General features: G+C 34.8%; 1 protein-coding gene across 7 annotated transcripts in view; it reads left to right on the forward strand.

The window, feature by feature from the left end:
* Nucleotides 1-22,242, forward strand: part of CHD9 (chromodomain helicase DNA binding protein 9) — a 233,692-nt gene that overhangs the window by 71,512 nt on the left and 139,938 nt on the right. For 6 of the 7 annotated variants that reach the window (XM_019455939.2, XM_053906106.1, XM_053906109.1 and 3 more), the window contains exon 2: nucleotides 6,321-7,943. In XM_019455939.2, the coding sequence (XP_019311484.2) occupies nucleotides 6,486-7,943 (1,458 nt within the window). In that variant the 5' untranslated portion in view covers nucleotides 6,321-6,485. Of the gene's footprint in view, nucleotides 1-6,320; nucleotides 7,944-14,093; nucleotides 14,365-22,242 lie in introns of those variants that run through there. The other variant, XM_019455945.2, reaches the window with a different exon arrangement.

Below are 22,242 nucleotides of genomic sequence, written 5' to 3' on the forward strand. Positions count from 1 at the left end.
AAAAATTTTTTTTAATGTCTATTTTTGAGAGACAGAGTGTGAGCGGGGGAGAGGCAGAGAGAGAGGGAGACATCGAATCCAAAGCAGGCTCCAGCCTCCTAGGTGTTAGCAGAGATCCCGAGGCGGTGCTCAAACCCACAAACCTCAGGATCATGACCTGAGCCAAAGTCAGGTGCTCAACCTACTGAGCCACCGAGGTGTCCCAAGTTTGGTTATTTTTTTAAGGTGTACAGTTAGGTTATCGATTTGAGATTTTTTTTTAATGCGGTTGTTTACAAGTATAAATTTCCCTTAGACCATTGCTTTTGCTGCATCATAACTTTTGCTTGTGTTTTCATTTTTATTCATCTGAGGGTATTTTCTAGTATCTCTTTATTTTTTATATAGGATTTTTCACATTTCAATAAGCTGGAAAAATTTTTGCTGATAGCTTTGAAAAGAGAAGCTGTAGGGGAGACATAAGTCTTCAAGAATTTGAAGGTTGTCATAATTAGGTTTGTTTTAAACAATCCTAGGAAGGCAGGAGGAAAATTGAACTTCTAAAGACATTTTTAACAGATATTCAAGTAGTTTCCTTAACAGGAACTGTTCTAGAAGTTAATAGATCTTTTTTTTTTTTTTTTTTTTTTTTTTTTTTAATAAAGAAATGGTGTTGAAGTTTGCCAGCTTTTTATTTTGCCAAGTAAAGATATTCTTTAAAATGACAGATAAATATTTCTGGGTACAACTTAAGTGTTTTGGTCACTGTTATTGAGAGAGTTGCTATTTGCTATCCAAAAATAACTTCAAATTTTACCACAGTAAAAAAGTTAATCAAGTGTTAGGCCAGAGAAATTTTGAACAGTGAAATAGCTCCCTATTGCCTCTAGGATAAAGTCCAGATTTCTTAACATGGCTAATTTAAAGCCTTAGATATCTGACCTCTGCTTGCCTCTCAACATCTCTGTTTTGGCTAGTAGTATGCTCTGGCCACACTACACTATTGAGTAGTTCTCTAAATGCTAAGTCCTCCTTTACCTCTGGGCATTTCTTGTAGTGTTTCCACTGTGTCCTTGCCAGTTTTAGGAATAATGCAAGAGAGTGAAAGGATTGTAAAACACCTGTTTCCTATTTTAATAGGGGTTACCGCTTCCTTTATTTAATACAGTACTTTATAATTCACCTTTGAGGCAGACAGGACTGTAGTTAATAGTTTGTGTTGTTATGTGTTATTTGTTTTCTGTTTTTTGGGTTTGTTTTTTGTTGTTTTTTTTTTTTTTACAGATGAAAACAAATAGTATGTGATCTTCTCAAAATCATACAGCTAGGAAGTGGAAGAGGCAGGACTCTGGTCTATGTTTCGTTTTAGGTATCATGTTCTTTCTAATTCTTATGCAGTCATCCACTGATTCAGCAAAAATTTATTGTGTGCCTACTAAGCTAGGCAACATACTAAGGATACGAGGATGATAAAGGTGTTCCTTTTTTTTTCCCGAGGGTATATAGTCTAGTGGAGAGAAAATAAAAAGAAATATAATACAGATTTATAATGGAGTGTTATTTGTAGTATGCACAGGTTACTAGACAGTTGAATCAGGTGATTCTGAAGCTGAATTTTCTCCAAATATAAATTTGAAATAGCTATGAGTAGCTCATAAACAAAGTAAAAATTAATGTAGCACAAATTTAATGTATAGAAATGCTGAAGAGATGACTAATAGAAAACGAATAATTTGGTAGGGATCAGTGCTCTTAGTATTAAATGGGATGAGACTCTTAGTGTGTAGAATTTACTGGGAAGACTAATTCATTTAGTAGAAAAATATTGAGAGATTTATTTGGAGAATATAGAGATGTCTTGGAAAGAAAGCAACTGTTAGATATTGAGGAAGTCAACTTACAATTGAAGTATGTTTATATACATAAATCCTGTTTCAGAACACATATTCAATGATTTTGTTTTTACTCTTAAGGCCCAGTTCAAGTGTTAGCTCATCTCTATGCCTTTGCCGATCTTCTCCAGAAATAATTAACTGCGATCTAATCTGTGCCACCATAACATAGTGCTGTGTATACATCTCTGCTAAGGCATATATCACTATGTGTTTATGTGTTTTCTTCCCCTCTGGATTATGAACTTTGTGAAGGCAGGGATTCTGTCCTTTTGATGTTTGAATCCGTTTTGTTTGATCCTCAGGTCATTGGCATCCAGTAAATATAGAAATGAAGATAGAGAAGTAATTTTATTTTGATTCTAAATACTTGTCTCAACCTTAGAAGAATTCTGTCCCCCAAATGTATTCTTTTAATGTACTTAATCCATAAGGCCCCCTACAGCAGTACTCCCAACTTAACATTTCTGCCTTTATTTTCTACTTTTCTTCCTTTGTATATACCCTCTGCAATGGTCATACTGTACTTACTTCCTTCATGCTATTTCTTTATTCCTGAATTCTTTGACCTTCCCTTCCAGTCCTTTTCTAATAAGACTTCTTCAAATGCTAACTGTTCCCAGAAGTTTTTCCTGAATAACTTGCCAAAAATGTTATTTTTATAAATTATCTTCTCGATGAACCTGTGCCTCTCTTAGGACACAATTACCATATTTTATTCAATATGTACTGTGTTTTTCTCATGCCATTCCCCCCTTTTTACTCCATTTAAATTCTGAACTTCCTGAGGGCAGAAACTTTTGCAGTTTCTACAAAGTTGCTTTGGATATAATAGACAGTCCATAAATATTTGCCTAATTAAACAACAAGTTAAAACAAGCTTGATGTGATATTTTCATAAAGTTAGAAAATGGTACATTTACAGAATAAATTACAACACTAGATCTTAAGAACTTAAATGAGCCTTGTGTCAATTGTAGAATAAACTGTTCAAATCAGAAAACATGGCTTTATTAGATTTTTTGTGCATTTTTTCATAGTTCACCTTCAGTCTCAGTTTTTATAACTAAGGTCGACTACTTACATATGTCTTATCACATATGGAATCTGTATCTTCTTAGTATAGTATCGGTGTTTATGTTCATTTTCTTCATTATTAGATGTTCCTCTTATGTACTTTTAGCAAAGCACAAGTAACGTGCTGATAATGTTCTATTTACATGTCTAAATTCCCTCAGGTATCAATTACTACTTATCATCGAGTTTGTGTAGGTTGTTGTTTATCCATAAATGTTTATTGGATGAGAAAATGGCAAACTTGTTCTTTTTTTTTTTAATGTTTTATTTATTTTTTTTTAATTTTTTTTTTTTAATGTTTATTTTTGACAGAGAGAGAGACAGAGCATGAGCGGGGGAGGGGCAGAGAGAGAGGGAGACACAGAATCCGAAGCAGGATCCAGGCTCTGAGCTGTCAGCACAGAGCCCAATGCGGGGCTCGAACTCACAGACCATGAGATCATGACCTGAGCTGAAGTCGGACGCTCAACGGACTGAGCCACCCAGGCGCCCCTGTTTTATTTATTTTTGAGAGAGAGAGAGAGAGAGACAGAGCGTGAGCAGGGGAGGGGTAGAGAGAGAGGGAGAAACAGAATCCAAAGCAGGCTCCAGGCTCTGAGCTGTCACGGTAGAGCCTGATGTGGGGCTCGAACCCATGAACCATGAGATCATGACCTGAGCCGAAGTTGGATGCTTAACTGACTGAGCCACCCAGGTGCCCCCAAACTTGGTTTCTTAATTAAAATGTCTACTTCTCCCATATTTTTGTTAAGCTTCAGGTTATATAAATGTAGAAAACACTCTGCTTTAGCATAATTTACCATCATGTACAAAATTGCAAAGACTGTACCAGTTCTTTCCTGTATGGACTGTTTTGTTACTGCTCTGATACATATTTATTTCCAGAGCAGTTTCCTAAAAATACTTTAACTGTTTTTTTTAAGAACAAATGTTTTTTTAAGAACTGTTTTTTAAGAACAAATAGTAAATCTGTATAAATTAATAATGTTTTATATTTATTTATATTTAAGTTCACTGTTATCACAGTAAATAGAACTATATGAACTAATGTCATATCTGTCAACATTCAGTTGGGCAGTAGATTTTTATAGTTCTGGGTTCTGAACTCTTGAAGTAATACATTCTCATTATTTAAGAAGTTAATCCTAAGATGCATATTTTTTCCCCCTTTTAATATCTCTGAAATTGGGATGTGTCTCAGTCAGTATTTCCCAGGTGGCTGTCATGGAGTCGTTGTCTGTGTGTACACAAAGTTAGTCATGGTTCTTTATCTTGCCATCGCTTCAGTTGGGCTACGTTCAATAGTACCACATGTGTTTGTTATTTAAAATATCTTTACAAATATACTCTGTTTTTCAGTATTTAACCAAAAAGGCATTGATTACATAGAGAGGCACAGAAACAGAGTAGCAGAGCATAAATTTAATATTAGTGAAGCAAATATTTGTTGAAGAAATGACAGCAATTCCACATTTACTTGTCAGATCCTTTGGAATAAGACTAAGTCAAAAAACCTTTAAAAAGGTCATTTCGTTCATTATAAAATAAAAATGTGAAGTGGTATAGTGCCATAGTTTAATTGACGGCATTTTTTTTTCTTCATGTTATATCAGGTAATGATGTATCTCATATTTGGTGATGTATTGGATTTGGTAACTTTCATTGTATCTCATTTTATGTTCCTCTTGATAATCATACATCCATATAAAAGCATAAGACATGGATTTCCTGATTAATGACTTAGGTATACATAAAAGTTCCCTAGTCTGGAGTCTGAAGCTGAAAATAAGATATGCTCCAGAGAAGTGATTTAACCTACCTTATATTTTTCTAATGGCTTTGTTCATTGCAGACCACATAGCCCTTCATCTGTTCCATCTCACAATTATAAAATCAAGAAAAATAATTTTTTTCTGTATTTCACTTCTAAAATCATATATTTGTTAAAGCACTTGGATACCATTGTGCTTAACCATGAGTCAATTTCTAATTACAATTAATATAGACTTTGGTAGGTTTTACTTTTCAGAATTTTTCAAAAGTATTTCTACATTAAAATAGCGAACATTTATTTAGGAAATTTGTATTTCCTAATATGGACCTCCCAAAATAGAAGTTCTGGAAAAGTTTCTTAGGCCTTTGCTAATTTTTTTTTTAAGTTTCTTTCTTTTTTTGAGAGAGACAGAGATAGCGCAAGTAAGGGAGGGGCAGAGAGAGAGGGGTGAGAGAGAGAATCCCAAGCGGCCTCCGCACTGCCAGTGGGGCTTGAACCCATGAAGCCATGCGATCATGATCTGAGCCGAGAGCAAGAGTTGGACACTTAACCAACTGAGCCGCCCAGGCGCCCCTGGCCTTTACTAATTTTTAAATAAACTAATATGTAGAGGAGCAGGAACCTCCATTTGTGGTTCTCTGTGCAAGACAGTAGGGCAGAGCTATAAATTGCCTTTATGAAAAAATGTTTGGAATAATACAGGCCTAGAAGAAAATTAGCTAGCCATTTCATGTTAATGAGTAACCCATTAGATCCTTTCCACACAGAAGTAGCGTGTATGTGTGTGTATATATATACATATATTTACATAAATGTAATCATTTTTTCCTCTTAAGACTATCATAAGACTAATTTATTACTTAGCTCAAGCTGCTACTGTTTATTTTTGCCTTAGTTTGATTGTCACCACACATTTATTTGCACAGTTTAGTAAGTAAGCAATATTTGTATTCCAAATGATCTACTGGGACAAGGGGGGAGACTTAGGGACAGAGTAATGAATATGACTATTAACAGGAAGGTGCTTGCTTTTGCTACATGGATATCTAAATCAGTTGGTTCTTAGGAAGGCTCATCTTCCATGGGGGTGGGCAAGGGGACCATGGTAGCAATATGTGGGAACATCCCCAACCTATCACCTGTCTGCATGGTCTGTCAACTGACCAGATAGCTAACTCATCTCATTTGGGCCAATCTGAGAAGGTCTGATGTCAGCTATCTTAACATTGCTTTCAAGTGTAATACATACATTTTTTATGCATGCCAGGGCTGCTAGGGAGTGATGCTAGGGAGTGATGGCCATTTCATGGTCTACATGAAAGTCTGACATACCATTCTCAAAGTTTACATTCTATCAAAATATATGAACTTCAAAATGAAAGTAATATGCATTATTACTTTTAAATGCATATAGTCATGTCCCATGCACCAGCATTTTTTTTTCCTTGTAAGGAATATTAATGAGCTTTTTGCAATGAATTATTCTATAAAAAATACTGTACACTGAGATTGTAGGTTTTTAAAATCATTTATAAACTTTGTAGAACTTTAATGAATACTCATCATTAAACTTTGATTGCTTTTTCTTATTTTCCTAGGATTCTGACACTTCATGACATGTCATTATCTAGAGCAATAATGAACATTGACCTGTTTCGGATTAGTTGATGACCTTTGGAAATGATCCAATAGTATCTACTACAGAGAAGCTGAATATACTTCATTTGGAGTGAACAGCTCAGATCGTCACTGGATTTTTCAAGATGACAGATCCAATGATGGACTTTTTTGATGATGCCAATCTTTTTGGTGAGACCTTAGAAGGTTTGTCAGATGATGCATTTGTACAGCCAGGACCTGTTTCACTAGTCGACGAATTGAACCTGGGTGCAGAATTTGAACCTTTGCACATAGACTCACTCAACCATGTTCAAGGTACTCCAACACATCAGAAGATAACTGATTATGAGCAGTTAAATCAGTTTGATTCAATGAAATTTCACCAGGTCAATCAGCCTTTTGGTAGCCCAGCTGAACACGTGTTGTCTCCACACTCTCAATTTAATTGTTCTCCAATCCATCCCCAAAACCAACCCAATGGTTTGTTTCCAGATGTAGCAGATGGCAGTCCAATGTGGGGCCATCAGACAGCTACCAGCATTTCAAATCAAAATGGGTCTCCTTTCCACCAACAAGGACATTCTCACCCTATGCATCCAAATAAAAGCTTTGTGGTACACCATGACTTTGCCTTATTTCAGGCCAGTGAACAACAAACACAGTGCACTTCACTACGCTCACAGCAAAACAGAAACAGTCTTAACCCAGGGCAAAATTCTCTTAGCCAGTCTAAAAATTTTATGGATGTTAATGTTTCTGGTCCACACAGAGTCAGTGTTAGCCACCCATCACAAATTACGAATGCATCTACGTCGCAACAGTCTCTTTCAATGCAGCAATTTTCTCAAACATCAAATCCTTCAGTACACTTCCTCAAGTGTAGCAATCACCAAGAAGGGAATTTTAATGGACCTTCTCCAAATATGACTTCTTGTTCTGTCAGTAATTCACAGCAGTTTTCTTCACATTATTCCTTTTCCAGTAATCACGTCTCACCCAACAGTCTTCTGCAGTCCTCTGCTGTTCTTGCACCTAATCATACAAATCAGGCTTTATCAGATTTTACTGGAAGTAATTCCTTTTCACCTCATAGGGGAATCAAGCAAGACTCCACTCAGCATATGCTAAATCCCAATACATCGTTGAATTCAAGTAATTTCCAAATGTTGCATTCATCACATCCTCAGGGTAATTATAGCAATTCAAAATTATCTCCTGTGCACATGAACTTCCCAGATCCTGTTGACTCAGGAACTCAAATGGGCCATTTCAATGATCACGTAGAAACTAATGGCTTTTCATCTTTAGAAGAGAATTTACTTCATCAAGTAGAGTCTCAAACTGAGCCATTCACGGGACTTGACCCAGAAGACCTCCTGCAGGAGGGTCTCCTTCCCCAGTTTGATGAGGCAACATTTGGACAGGATCATTCAAGTCATGTTTTAGATCATGACATTGAACGGCAGTTTACTTCACATCTGGTAACTCGGCCTTCAGAGATGGCTCAAACTCAGTTGCACAGTCCAGCTCGCAGTTGGCATTCATCACTTTCGAATCATCAGCATTTACATGACAGAAATCGCCTATATTTACAGCGACAGGTTTGTAGCTCTTTTATTTTGATAATTTCGGGTAGGATGGACTTTTACTCATTGAGTTAATTTTATGTGAGACCTATCCATGGTTGCTCAAACTCAGTCATTCTATTATGTGAATATGCATATTTTGACACAGGTTTTGTTGCTTTAACGGACTTACATTTGGAAATTATTCATTGATGTGCTCAGAGCAATACGTTAACTTCTATATTTAGAAAATAGGTTTTAAGACCTTTTTGTAACTTTCAATTATAATTGCCTTTAATGAAACAATTTATTATCAAAAAGGAAAACTTAACCATAATTAGAAGGAAAACAGTAGACTGGGAACGTTTTATCGCAATGTTTATCATGTTAGTACTCTTATAAAGGGCTCATATAAATTTATAAGCAAACTTTTAAGACCTCAGTTGATAACTGGATAAAGCATAGGAGCTGAAATTTCATAAAAAGGTAAGTTGAGCTAATAAAACATTCAGAATAATATACAACTTTAATAATTCAGTTTGCAGTGTGGTTTCATTTTTATGTATTAGAAAAAAAGTTAATGCTTAATGCTGGTGAATTTATGGTGAAATTGGAACTTATAGACCTTTGTCAACTGATACAGATATTTTGGAAAACAACTAGGTTGTATGTTTGAATATAAAAATACTTTATTACAATACCCCAAACGTGGCAAAAGTAATATACCCAAAGATATTTATCTCCTGCTATCTATACAGGACAGTTGGAAGCATCATAGTTTATTATCATAGTGTATTAGGTGGACTATCACAAACATTAAAAAGACTTTGAAGACTAATACCGAATACCATGTTAATGATGTGGGAAAAGTATAATTCAAAATTAAGATCACAGTAAAGTGGTTAAGAGTACAGGCTCAGGTACCAAACTACCTGGGTTAGAATCTTAGCTACTGTTACATACTAGCTGTGTGACTTTTAGCTAATTGTAGAATTTCTATGTGCCTCATTTGCTTTACCTTTCAAATGTGGAATAATAACAGGATCTACGTAGTAGAGCTTTGGTAAGGATTTAAAAAGTTATAATATGTAAAAGTACTTAGAACTATGCTTAGTATGTAGTAAGCACTTAATAAACATTTTTATAATTATGCTTTTTCTCATAGCAGTATGAAAATATGCATATGAAAAAAATATTAAAATAGATTCTTTCAGTCAGGGTAGTACAATTATACTTTCCTTTGTTTTCTATAGTTTTTGTCATGCTACCATGTTGCTTTTATAATAAAAAGGTATTTAATGTAATATTTTATCATTTGTCTGAAATCACATTAAATTAAGGATTTCTAAAATGCTTTAGTTCCTTGGTTACCTGTGAGATTTGGTGGACAATGTAATATATCACAGTATTTAAAATTAAACATGTAGGGACCATTCATTCCTTTCAGAGCTTTCAAGTGTTTAAAGAAGATAAAATCTTTATTTTTTTCCCTTAGCTTGATTTTATTTGTTTCAAGTGGTATTTTCAGTACATTTTTTTGAAATGTTTAGGTAGATTTTAACATATTTAAAAGGCACTCATAAACCCTCCCTTCTCTTTTGTAGCCTGAGTAGAATATTATGATTTTGCTCCCTCTACTGGAAGAGGACCAAGCATCCTCTTTAGAAGGACTCTGGGAAAAACCTCTACTGCTTGAACCTAGGGTCATCTGTCCACTTAATATGCAGATTTCTGACTAGTTGGACTAGTCATGTTGTCTAGTGTATACTTGTCGTTATGAAGCCCAAAATTTATTTACTGTTTACTTTTATTTTTCTAGGGGCCTTGTCATCAATTTTTTTTTTAATTCATGTATTTCTAAACATTTCTGTTGGCTTTAAAAGAAGTTATAGATCTGGAATGAATAAAGGGTAATTATAAGTAACTAAAGTAGTCCCTTTTGCTAGCATGTAGATAGTACTGTCTCAGAGAAATTTTTTTCAGACCCATTCAGACCCATCCTTTCATAAACCATCTTCCTCTACTGATACATTCATAAGGCTTTGTTTAAATCCATTCACCTTTTTGTTCCAGAGTTTTTGTTTTGCTAACATCTCATTCTTTATGTTAGGTGTTCAAAAACAGGTAAAAGGCAGTTGGTTTGGAATATTTTGTTGACTTATCAAAAAGCTGTTCTCAAGTTTCCTATTATTTCTTAGTGTTAATAATATTTGGGAGTTGTTGGTTGTGGGGGTGAAGACGAGGGATGGATTTGGTAGAGAAGGTGGAGGATGATTATGACTGAGTTTTATGAAATGTATATAGGTTTTATATGTACTGAATCATAGGTCACATATCCTAAATATGTGAAATTTGATTTAATATGTGTAATTTTAATAAATTTTGGTGGAGATTACAAGTTTTTTTGGCTATGTAATTTTCAGAATGTTCTGGATGGTTATGGTTACTACATAGAAAAATTGCTGTATTAATGAGTAGTTCTTCTTACGTTATTATGGTCTTTCCCCAGATTCTTTGGAAATAAATTTTTTTCTTTTAGATTTTTTTTAACTGTCTCTCTTAATTGCAGTAATTTAATTTCAGACTAAATTAGCATAGTTGAATGTATATAGACATTAGAGATTAAAAAATAATCTCTTATTTGGTATAACTTTTGGCTTATCCAAATCAAAAAAATGAGATTCATTTTATTATAGCCAAAACAAGATATTCTTTAACCTAATGTGTGAAAATTCATAATGGCACTCTATTCAGAATTCTAGAAAGCTTCAGTGAGAGTGTTGGATATGTAAAGAATACTTCTAAGCCTTGCTTTTTCTTATGTCCCAACTGAGGTCAGGTGGTTGTGGATATAATTTCAAATATCTTGAAGTAAGTACTCTGAAGTCTGTGTCAGTCATTAAAAACAGTGAATATTGCTGAGAACATTTCTTATATAATTGACTCTAGAATTTTACCATGAGAAAAGAAAAAGGGTAAGAAGCTATAGCAAGTGTTCCTAAATGTAAGTACTCACTAAGCATAAAGAAAATACTAGCTTATTTTCCTGTGTAATTTTTAGAGCATAGGAATTTCGAGAAAAAAATACTATAAACTTTTCATTGCTCTCTTATGACAGACACCTTCTGCTATTTTGTAACACAAAATCTTTCATTTTTGTCTTCTTTGTAAAGTAGAAATCACATTATGTGATCTCTCAATGTTTATAAATTCAATTTAATGTAAGTTTGATAGCCGTGTAAAATACGTGGAATAGCTGAAATAGCATTCAAAACAAAAAATATAATTTTAGGATGTACATAATTCCTTTTTGGTTTCATACTGTGATGAATTTATTACTTTATTTAGTACCTTGAATTTTTCATTTTCTTCCCAAGGATAGGGAAACTTACATTACCTATAGGTTTTTAAAGAAAGTAGAGAAACACCTGTTTGAATAGCCTATGTCAGACACATTTTAAGACAATGAATTTTTTTGTGATAAAAAATTTAATATGTGGTTTTTAAAAAAATTGGACCATATAGAAAACAAACAAGTTAAAAATAAGTTACTTGTGGGGCACCTGGGTGGCTCAGGCAGTTAACCGACTGACTTTGGCTCAAGTCGTGTTCTCACAGTTTGTGAGTTCAAGCCCCCATCGGGTTCTGTGCTGACAGCTCAGAGCCTGGAGCCTGCTTCAGATTCTGTGTCTCCCTCTCTCTCTCTGCCCCTCCCCTGCTCACACCACACACACACACACACATTTTCTCTCTTTCTGCCCCCAAAATAAATAAACATTAAAAAAAAATTTTTTTAATGTTACTTGTAATACCACTACCAAAGATGCCATTGTTGACATTTTGCTGTATGAGTTTCCAATGAGATCTGTTGTTTGTCTCATCCCTGTCCTTCACCTACATATTTTTGCATTTTTAAGAAATAAAGTTGAGGTCATTATAGTTCATGCTTTTTGGCAAGTGGCTCTTTTCACCTTCCAATTACTATGTTGCAGACATTTTTCAAGTTATTAACTGTTTTTCTGAAAATGATTTTGAATGGCTGAATAGTTTAACCATTACAAGATTGCTAAAGCACCACATAAAAAATAAGGTTATTATTGAGCACTGGAAAAATCTGGATCATGTTTAATTAAAATGTATTTATATTTTTCTTGCATATATTACCATTACAATTCAGTTTAAAATAGATGTGTAGCAATAGCAAATATTATAATGACTAACATGTAGAGTACCTACTTTGTGTTAAGCAGTATTCTGAATACTTTAGCATACATTAATACATGGATCCCTCACAACACTCCTTTTATTAGGATACGGTTATTTCCTTGAATTTCTGTGGGAGGAAACTGAAGTACAGAGAAATTAAATAGTATATACCCCAAGTGACACACACAGCTAGTGTGGAGATAGCCAGTGGCCAGACTGGATTCAAACCAAGTTTAAACCCATTATATTGTTGTCTTACCCACTTTTACTTTCCTTCAAAGTATGTTAGCACATTGTAATATGTAACAATAATATACTAAATGATTTTTCCCTACTTATCCCCTCCCCCTTTCAAAAATCTACCCTACTGATGAGGCAGAAACTTGCTTTAGAATCTTTAAGTGGAAAAGAGCATGCATCTCATGTTTTCTGGCCATGTTGGCAAATAGTTTATCCATTACCAAAGGGAAAAACACTCCCAAAACAAAGAGAAGTAAACCAAAATAGCTATTGCTTCCAAGAGTGTTGAGACATTTTTAATAAAACTGTATAATAAGAAGGTAACAACAAATGCTCTAAAGATAAATGTGATCATTATCTTCAAGTGTTTAAAGAACGTTAGAGGTCAGAATTAGGCCTGCTAAGTGAAAGTCACAGAAAAGTGGATTATCATCTGATACTAAAGAAGAAGTTTGAAGTTCCTTTCAGTGAAAGCAGGTAAATAGAATGGCTCAGATGTGTCACAGAAAGAATTCCTATAGTGGGTGTAAGATGGACTAAATTGGTAGGTTCTTTTCAACTCTTAAGACTCTGCAGTTGTAATTTTGGGTTTCATTGCAGGACATATTCATATTGCCTGTTTAGCTCGTGAGTGGTGATTACAAATAATGAAGAAAGATAAAGAAATATGACAGGTTCTCTGCTATCCAACAATGTCAGGGAACTTATTAAACATGAGTAAATTTCCAGACAGTTAAAATGTATTCTATTAAGCATGAAAATCTTTAATTATATGGCACCCTCTCCCACCCCCAGAGGGCGATGATGATGGTGGTAGAATGCTTGGTTAGGAAAAGATGAAGAGAAAGAGAGTTTTATATGGAGGTCTTGTATGTTCAAATATGTAATGGTTATTTTTACACTTAAGTAAGGATCCCCACTTAAGTAAAAATCTGTTGGAACACATTTCTTAAGCAGAAACATAGCTAATTTTGTGTAGAAGGAAAGGTGTTTTTAAAAAAGAAGGGGGGGTGCCTGGGTGGCTTAGTCGGTTGAGCGTCCAACCAACTCAGGTCATGATCTTGGGGTCTGTGAGTTCGAGTTCTGCATCGGGCTCTGTGCTGACAGCTCAGAGCCTGGAGCCTGCTTCAGATTCTGTGTCTCCTTCTCTCTCTGCCCCTCCCCCGCTCATGCTCTGTCTCTCTCTCTCTCTGTCAAAAATAAATATTAAAAAAAACTCATAAACTATGTTTAAAAAGAATGGGAAAAAACCTATGTAAAACTAAAGGGATTTGCTATATGTTGTTATACTCAATTGAACTCAGAGGATCCCAAGCTCTTTGCTAGGTTTTTTTTTCTCCTAGTGGTAACTTTTCCTAAGTCAAAAAACCCAACATATATATATATATGTGTGTGTGTACAATTAAAAAAAAACTTGTCACTCCACTTATACTCTGGACAAAAGGAAGAGAAAAAACTAAGAAGTTTTTAGATCGTCTCCTTGAAGTGATTAAAAATCTTATACCATCCTTCTGTTGATCAGTTTGCTTAAATCTTTATGCATTTGGTGTGGTATATTGCCTATAAGAAGTTTCAGAATTCCTATTGTCTAAGCCAGAACAAAAAATAGAAATTATGTATAGGAATTTCCCTTTTAGTTCCTTTTTTTTCCCCCAGTTAAAGTGGACTAGTTTTTGGCTTTGACATTTCTGTCATGTCTTCAGGATTAAAATATTCTATTTGAACGGAGAAATTCATGGACTATTAGCTAGTTCTAAAATACGATCTTAATAACTAAACTCTGTACTGTATTGTAGAAGAGTTGAGCTCTGCACAGCCTTCGAAGAATCAGAGTAACAGAAACTCCAGTCGTTAACAGTAGCTTTAAGGCCGTTGACCTCTAACATGCATACTTAAGGGTGAAAGGTGAACAGGAAGTGAATTCCAGGGGTGGGGAAGAGGCAGCAGTTGGTGAGAAATTTGTGGATTAGTGCAGTATGTGAAGAGCATGAGATCCAAGCCAAACTTCAAAGTAGGTCTAACAAAATTTTGTTGTGTTTAATTTTATTGATGAGGCGCACTTCCAGATAGCTTAGGACTACTCCGTCATTTACTTGTTGTTAATGTCTGAAATTGAAAACAATGTGATAGGGCTACTGAGCCATCCAACTTTATATCTATTATGATAACATGAATACGCAGTTGTTTTGGAATACATCAGTGTGGGTGATCAGGTTTCTTCATTTGGGTATTTGGGCTGAAATTATTTTAAATTAAGGAAATATTTTAATACAATGTAGTGTGGGTAATATAGGAAAAGGGATAGTAAGCACATAGTTGGGAAATGTGGACTGCAGTTTCAGTTACATAAAATCTGGTAATTTGCTATGCTCAACTGTGCAAATAATACCTTGCACATTTATGATGCAAGTAATACCTTACAGATTACGAAAGGACAGTCTTTAAAGCAAGATTTTTTCCTACGTGAATATGTGTTTGTGTACCTGAAAGCAGTACAAGTTTACATTGACCATTTCATGGAATTTCATAGGATTTTTGATCTGGACAAGATTTTCCTCCATTCTCAAATACGAAAAAAAAAAAAACCAGTGGTAGCGAAGTCATAATTTGCTTGCTAACTAATTATCAGATTCCTTTTGTAGTTTAAACTCAGAAATGAAAGTGATACCATACGATAGTGAGACACTTAGGTTCCTGTGTTGTGTTATAAAATGCAAATATGACTGGTTGTCTCCAAATTGGGAGATAAGTTAACTTTTGGAGGGTTTTGTTTGTTAGGTGTATATAGCTTTTAATGTGTCATAAGGTTTTAACTATATCTTTAGTCTTTAAAGAAAACACCCTTATTATTTGTCAAATGTAGGTATAAGGTGTATATACTGAATTTTATATAACATCTGTGTTTTGGAAATGTTGCATTTTTAATGCTTTTATTCAAAATTTACTAGTTGTCCACCAGGTATATGAGATTATGCTGGGCAGTGAGGTTGCAAAAATGAAGGATCTGGTCCTTTGCCTTCGAAGAACTCAAATTGAAAAATCATACTTTCCCTCTGATCCCATTATAATTTCAGAGCTGTTCTCTTTTCATTTCTGATTCAGTTTCGATTACAGTGGTTTCCAGTACTTTTCCTTAGCTGTCCAGCTGAGTGATTAGGAATGAGTGATTTACAAACCAAAAATTAATTTCTTTGACCTATCCTGTTTAAAGGAGGTATTGTAGTTTCTAGGTTGTCTCTTTGTTTCATGACTTTTTAGCGATCTCCCATTATGTGATTCTTCATATACATCTATTAATATATGAACATATATTATACAATTGTCTAAGGTCCAGTTGCTTTTGTGAATGGCAGAGCCAAGAAAGGCCCTTTTCTTTTGAGCTTCTAATCTACTTTATTACAGACTATTTACAAAACTCTTACAAAGCTGTGCTATGTACTCAACTTGAAATACTATTTTTTTGTGTGTCAAAAAAGAAATAGTGGGGCGCCTGGGTGGCTCCGTCAGTTAAGCACCCAACTCTTGATTTCGGCTCAGGTCGTGATCTCGCGGTTTGTGGGTTTGGGCGCCACATTGGGCTTCGTGCTGATGGTGCGAATCCTGCTTGGGATTCTGTCCCCCGCTCTGTTTCTGCCCCTCCCCTGCTTGCTCTCTATCTCTCTCTCAAAGTAAATAAACGTTAAAAGAAAAGAGAAGAAAAAAAAAGTTACTGAGAGATATACTTGTGATATTGCTAGATAAATTTCCCAGGGCTTTATTCCCCTAAATACCTCAAATGAATGTAAGACTTTTAGAAGTAATCTTTAAAAAATTAAAATAGTAAACGTTAAGAGTATAATTAGAGATAGAAATAGTAATAACTTTTGCACAGTATTTTGAAAAGTGGTTTTTTTTTTTTTAACATTATTTGAGTCTTTTGGTAATATTGTGGGTTGTATGCAAGTTAGTAATATTTCCCAGAATTTGCAGATCAAGTATTTGAAGTGTCAGGAAGGGAAACAACCTGTCTAAAGTCAAACAACTACTAATGGCTTAGCAGAAACAGCACGTGTTCCTTGAGCACCTGCTATTTATCTGTCAGGTGCTGTGCTAAGTACTAAAAGTACAAAAAGGAAGATACTTCTAAGGCTAGGCCTGTGTTTTTGTTATTTTACAAGAACAAAAATGGGTCCAATTCAGCGTAAGTGATATTAGAAATGTCAATATTATGAATGTGTTCAAACTGTAGATTTTGAAGGTATCACTTATTTTTTTCTAACTTTATTTTGGAAAATATTTTAAACTTACAGAAAAGATGAAAGAATTATATAATGAACACCCATATTCCCATTGATGTAGACTCACGATCTGTTAATTTTTTGCCACATTTGCTTTCTTGTTTTATTTTTATTTTTAATAAAAGGTAATTTTTACTAAGTGTTAAAACTTAGTATCACCAGTAATGGGATATCATGACACTATATATATATATAGAAATATATATAAATGACATAAATAATATCATTTATGATATATCATGATATATATAAATGATATATATATATATCATGACACTATATATATAATTATATATAAATATATATATAATTATATATATATTAATATATATATAATTATATATATTAGTATATATATATATATAATTATTATTATTTTTTTAGAGAGAGAGAGACCACATGAGCCAGAGAGAGGGGCTGAGAGGGGGAGAGAGAGAGAATCCACACTGAATGTGGAGCCCAATGCGGGGCTCAGTCCCACGACCGAGGGATCATGCCCTGAGCTGAAATTAAGAGTCAGACGCTCAACCATCTGAGCCACCCAGTTGCCCCTACCCCCAATTATTTTAACATGGCTCTTCTTAGAACAGGTATATCCTCCTACAAGAATACTTTTATCACAATCAAGAAATTAACAGATAGTAACAATAAATATCATAGTGTATAGTCCAATAAAATCCTATACGAATACTATGCGAATTTCAATTTTTTTAAAGAAGATTTTATTTTTAAGTAATCTCTACACCCAAAGTGAGGCTCGAACTCAAAGCCCTGAGATCAAGAGTCGCACACTCTACCAACTGAGCCAGCCAGGCAACCCCCCCACCTCCAAATTCAGATTTCTTAAGTTACCCCATAATATTCTTTAGAGATGTTTGTTTTAAAATCCAGGATCCTGTCAAAAGCCAGGCATTGCATTTGTATCTCCTTAACTCTCCTTTAACCTAATACAGGTTTTCCAGGCCTTTTTGTTGTTCTTTCCTGGCATGACATTTTTTAAAAGTCCAGGCCAGTTGCCTGTATTTGTCTAATTGTTTCTTCATAATACAGCTTAAATTTATTTATTTATTTGTTTGTTTGTTTGTTTGTTTATTTATTTTGGTAAGAATGCTGCAGATGATTTTGTGTATTTCCATTGAATTTCAATAGGAGGTGTGATATTAGTTTGTCCCATTATTGGTGATACTGAGTTTTATCACTTAGTAAAAGTACCTTTTCCCCTTTGGAATTAATAAATAAATAAAAAGTGGAATTGTTTTCATCAAGAGTTGGACCCAGGGATTCAAAAAAACATTAAACATGTTATAAGTTATTATCATTTTGATTCTTTTTGAGCATTTGGCTAGTGGGAATCCTTTTAAGCTAATTCCATGCCCTATTAATATGTCCTCATCAATCTCTAATTACTTCTCTACTTTCTGGTGCAAGAAGATGTTTTTAATTTCCCTTAGACCTGGAATCAGCCTTTTTTGCTTGTTTGTTTTTAAGGCACTCATTTAGTTTGTGAACCCTATGTAATAACACAACATCTCAGTACCATTGTGTAGTTTCTGAGCTTTGTTTCATGTTGGATGCTTGTGATTATATGAACAAATTCTGGAAATTGTTTATTCAGTTTCATAAGTACTCCGTCAACCTGTGTGATTTTGCATGGTGCTGTGCTGTGTGTGAAATAAGAAGTAGTCCTTGCTTGGTATTTGATTTAGGTTAAATTTATATTGAAGAGAGGGATTTAAGTTTTTTTAAAAGTTGGATACAAACTTTTGAGAACATACCATGTACTAAGCACTAATGTAGTTATAATTTTTAGATGGTTTTGTCTGTAAGATATTCATTTGTTGATAAATTCAACAAATATATTTTTAATACCTGACATATATAAGACAATATGGTAGGCATTCTGCTTTTTTGTAACTCACAAGGGAGATAAGACCCATATAACAAATATGCATGAACCAGCCTCCCGAATAACGTATTGTCAGCAGTATATGCCTAGACGTGATATATAAATAATCGAAAATGGTGGTGGATTCTAAAATATTGGTTTATGTAGCATTGTGTTTCTCCTTTGGGGATTTGTAATATTTCAGATCTCTTAATGAAAATGATTTATTTCAGGCATCTACTGACTGCCTAATATATGAAGAGACCTAGACATTTGACAACTACAAAAGTAAACATGTTCATTGCAAGTATTCAGAAAAAGTTTAGAAAGCACAAGCAAGGAAAGTCACTCCTCATCGCACCAACTAGAAACAATCCCTTTTTATATTTGGGAGATCTATGTTTTCAGTCTTTTTTTTTCTCTATTAAATATAATTTATTGTCAAATTGGTTTCCATACAACACTCAGTGCTCATCCCAACAGGTGCCCTCAATGCCCATCACCCACTTTCCCTTCCCCCCTACTGCGCATCAATCCTCAGTTTGTTCTCAGTATTTAAGAGTCTCTTATGGTTTGCATCCCTCCCTCTCTGTATTGTCTTTTTTTAAATGGTAGTATAGTTCACATGCATGTATGCTTTTAGTCTTATGCTCTGTATCTGTTTACCTATTTGTTTTGTTCAAATTTTCAGCTTTATGTAGATATAATTGACATGTAATGAACCGAACATATTTAAAGTGTACAGTTTGCTAAATACACACACACACACACACACCAGTGAAACCATCATGACAATCAGGATAATGAACATACTCATCACCCTAAAAAGTGTCCTGTGTCTCTTTTCTTCCATTTCCCACTCCCCCCGCCCCACAAGGGCAACCACTAATCTGATTTCTGTCACTATAGATTAGTTTGCATTTTCTAGAATTTTATACACATGGAATAATATAGTGTTTACTCTTTTTATCTGGTTTCTTTTATTTGGTGTAATTGTTTTGAGATTCATCCAGTAGGTACAGGTATAGTAGTTCATTTTGTTTTTTATTCCGAAGTAGTATTCCTTTATATGGATATACTGCAATTTGTTTATCTGCTTGTCTTTTGGAAGAAGATACTGTTTCTAATTTGGAATTATCATGAATAAAATTGCTATGAACATTAGTATACAGCCTTTATGAGGACATACACTTTTTGTTTTTAAGAATACGAGTATTTTTATTTCATCTACAAGATTCACATTTTTCATATTTTAAGACCTCTGAAACTGGATGCATCTTTCGATTGATGGCATTTTATAATACCTCTTAGGGAAGCAGCAGTTATGAAGAGGTTGGAATTACATGCACTTGCATTCAAAGTGTCAGGGTGTCAGCAGATGGAAGGAAATCCAGAAGACAGGAGCAGAGGGCACTCTTAACTGGTAGAAAGCAATTTGTGTTCAAAGTACTGGCAATGTTTCTGGAGCCAGAGTCAAAGAAAATTAGCTCTGCATAATTATAAAACCATGTTTGGGAGACTCTCAGCCTTGGCTTTTCACATTATGGATTATATTAGGAAATGCTTCATCACCAGCACTTTTCATGGCACACAGGATAATTTTATGGGGATGAACTTGGATATTGGATAGTGATGACTCTAAGTGGAAAATTGATGAAGATTAGGTCTCTGAATTTTGAAGCAGTTTTAGGAATACCTTAACTGATTTATTTCACTTAGTTTTCCTTTTTTTTTAAGTTTTTTTTTTTTAATCTTTTTACATTTATTTATTTTTGATAGAGTGAGACAGAGCACGAGCAGGGGAGGGGCAGAGAGAGAGGGAGACGCAGAATCCGAAGCAGGCTTCAGGCTCGGAGCTGTCAGCACAGAGCCCGACATGGGGCTTGAACCCACAAACCGTGAGATCATGACCTGAGCCAAAGTCGGACACTTAACTGACTGAGCCACCCAGGCACCCCACTTGGTTTTCCTTTTTATGTATGCACAAAGGTGTGATTGATGACTAAAAAAAAAAAAAAAAAAATGTAAGCCAAAACCTTGCCTTTCATTTTGGATTTTTTTTTTTTAAGTTTATTTATTTGAGACAGAGAGAGAAAGTGCAAGTGGGAGCGGCGGTGGTGGGGAGGGGCAGACGGAGAGGGAGAGAGAGAATCCCAAGCAGGCTCCACACTCAGCACAGAGCCCAGTGCAGGGCTCAAACCCACAAACGGTTAGATCATGAACTGAGCTGAAATCAAGAGCTGGATGCTTAACTGACTGAGCCACCCAGGTGCCCCCTGTTTGGATATTTTGTTGTCCTGTTTTTGGATAATTTTTATTAGTATGTATTCACTCTTTTCTTCTGTTGTGTAATCTCCCCATCCAGTGTGTTTCTTAAATCTCATTTTCATTCATTTTATGCTTTACACGTCTCTGCCTAACATGCTCAATCTTTCCTCTAACGTACTGAACATTTGGAGTATAATTATAATAGCTGTGCTACTGTCCTTGTCTACTACATCTATCATCAGTGTCATTTCCGAGTCTGCTTTTGTTGATTGATTTTTCTCCTCAGTGTAGTCTGTGTTTTCTCCTGCTTTGAATGCCTGATAATTTTTGAATGGATGCCAGACATTTTGAATCTTACCTTGTTAACAGTGATGGAAAGTTTTACATTCCTATAAATATTCTTGAATTTTGTTCTGAGATACAGTTACTTTGAAATCCGTTTATCTGTATAAGATCTGTTTTTGGGCTTTGTTAGGCTGGACTAGAGCAATCTTTAGGGTTAATTTTCCCACACTCCTGACACAATAGCCTTCTCTGTCCAGTACCTTGTGAAATACAAGATTTTCCACTATGACTCTGATGGGAAGATGAACTATTCTTGGCCCTAGTGAGAAGTCAGCTGTTTTCAAGTAGTTTGTTCTGGGCCTTGGGTAGTTTCTCCACAAACTAGTAGCACTAATCCATACTTACTTAAAACCTTATGAAGATCTCTAGAGCTGTTTCCCTGTGAAGCTCTCTCATCTCCAGAACATTCCCCAGCAAACTAGCTGCCTTGGCTTTCCTGGACTTCCAGCTTTGTCTCAACTCAAGGAGGCTGTAAGATTCCATGTGGCTGCCTCTTTCCCTGTTCTGCAGTGTGGAAACCCTCTCCTTGAAGTAAGTAAGCTAAGACAGGAGTCAATCTTAGCTCATCTGTTTCCCTTCTCTCAGGGATCACTGTCATGGGTTACCTGATGTCCATTGTTTGAAAGCTATTGTTTTATGTATTTTGCCTGGCTTTTCAGTTGTTTCAAACATGAGTGTAAATCCAGTTCCTATTACTCCCACCTTGACCTTAATTGGAAGACTTATACTGCTATTTTAATGACTTTATAATAATTTATAATGTAGAAGTGCCATAATTTTTTAACCAGTTTGTTTTTGGATAGTATAATGAACATCATTGTAGATAAATTGTTGTGTATACCCATGATTAGACAGAGCCCTAGGAAATCAAGGTAAATGTACAGACTTTCCTTTGAAGACTTGTATAATTATGAATCACAATAAAAACACAAATAGCCAATAAGTTCGGAGCAGTTATAGTCATGTTCATGACTTTACATATATTTTCTCATTTAACCTTTGAAACAACTATGTGAGGTAGATCTTACCACCTATTCATTTTACAGATAGGGGTTTGAAGCATAGAATTGCTAAATAGCTTGCTCAGGGTCATACAGCTAGTAAACAGCACAGC

The sequence above is a fragment of the Panthera pardus genome, unplaced genomic scaffold, assembly GCF_024362965.1.
Source record: "Panthera pardus isolate Hobbes unplaced genomic scaffold, ASM2436296v1 HiC_scaffold_18, whole genome shotgun sequence".
NCBI lineage: Eukaryota > Metazoa > Chordata > Mammalia > Carnivora > Felidae > Panthera > Panthera pardus.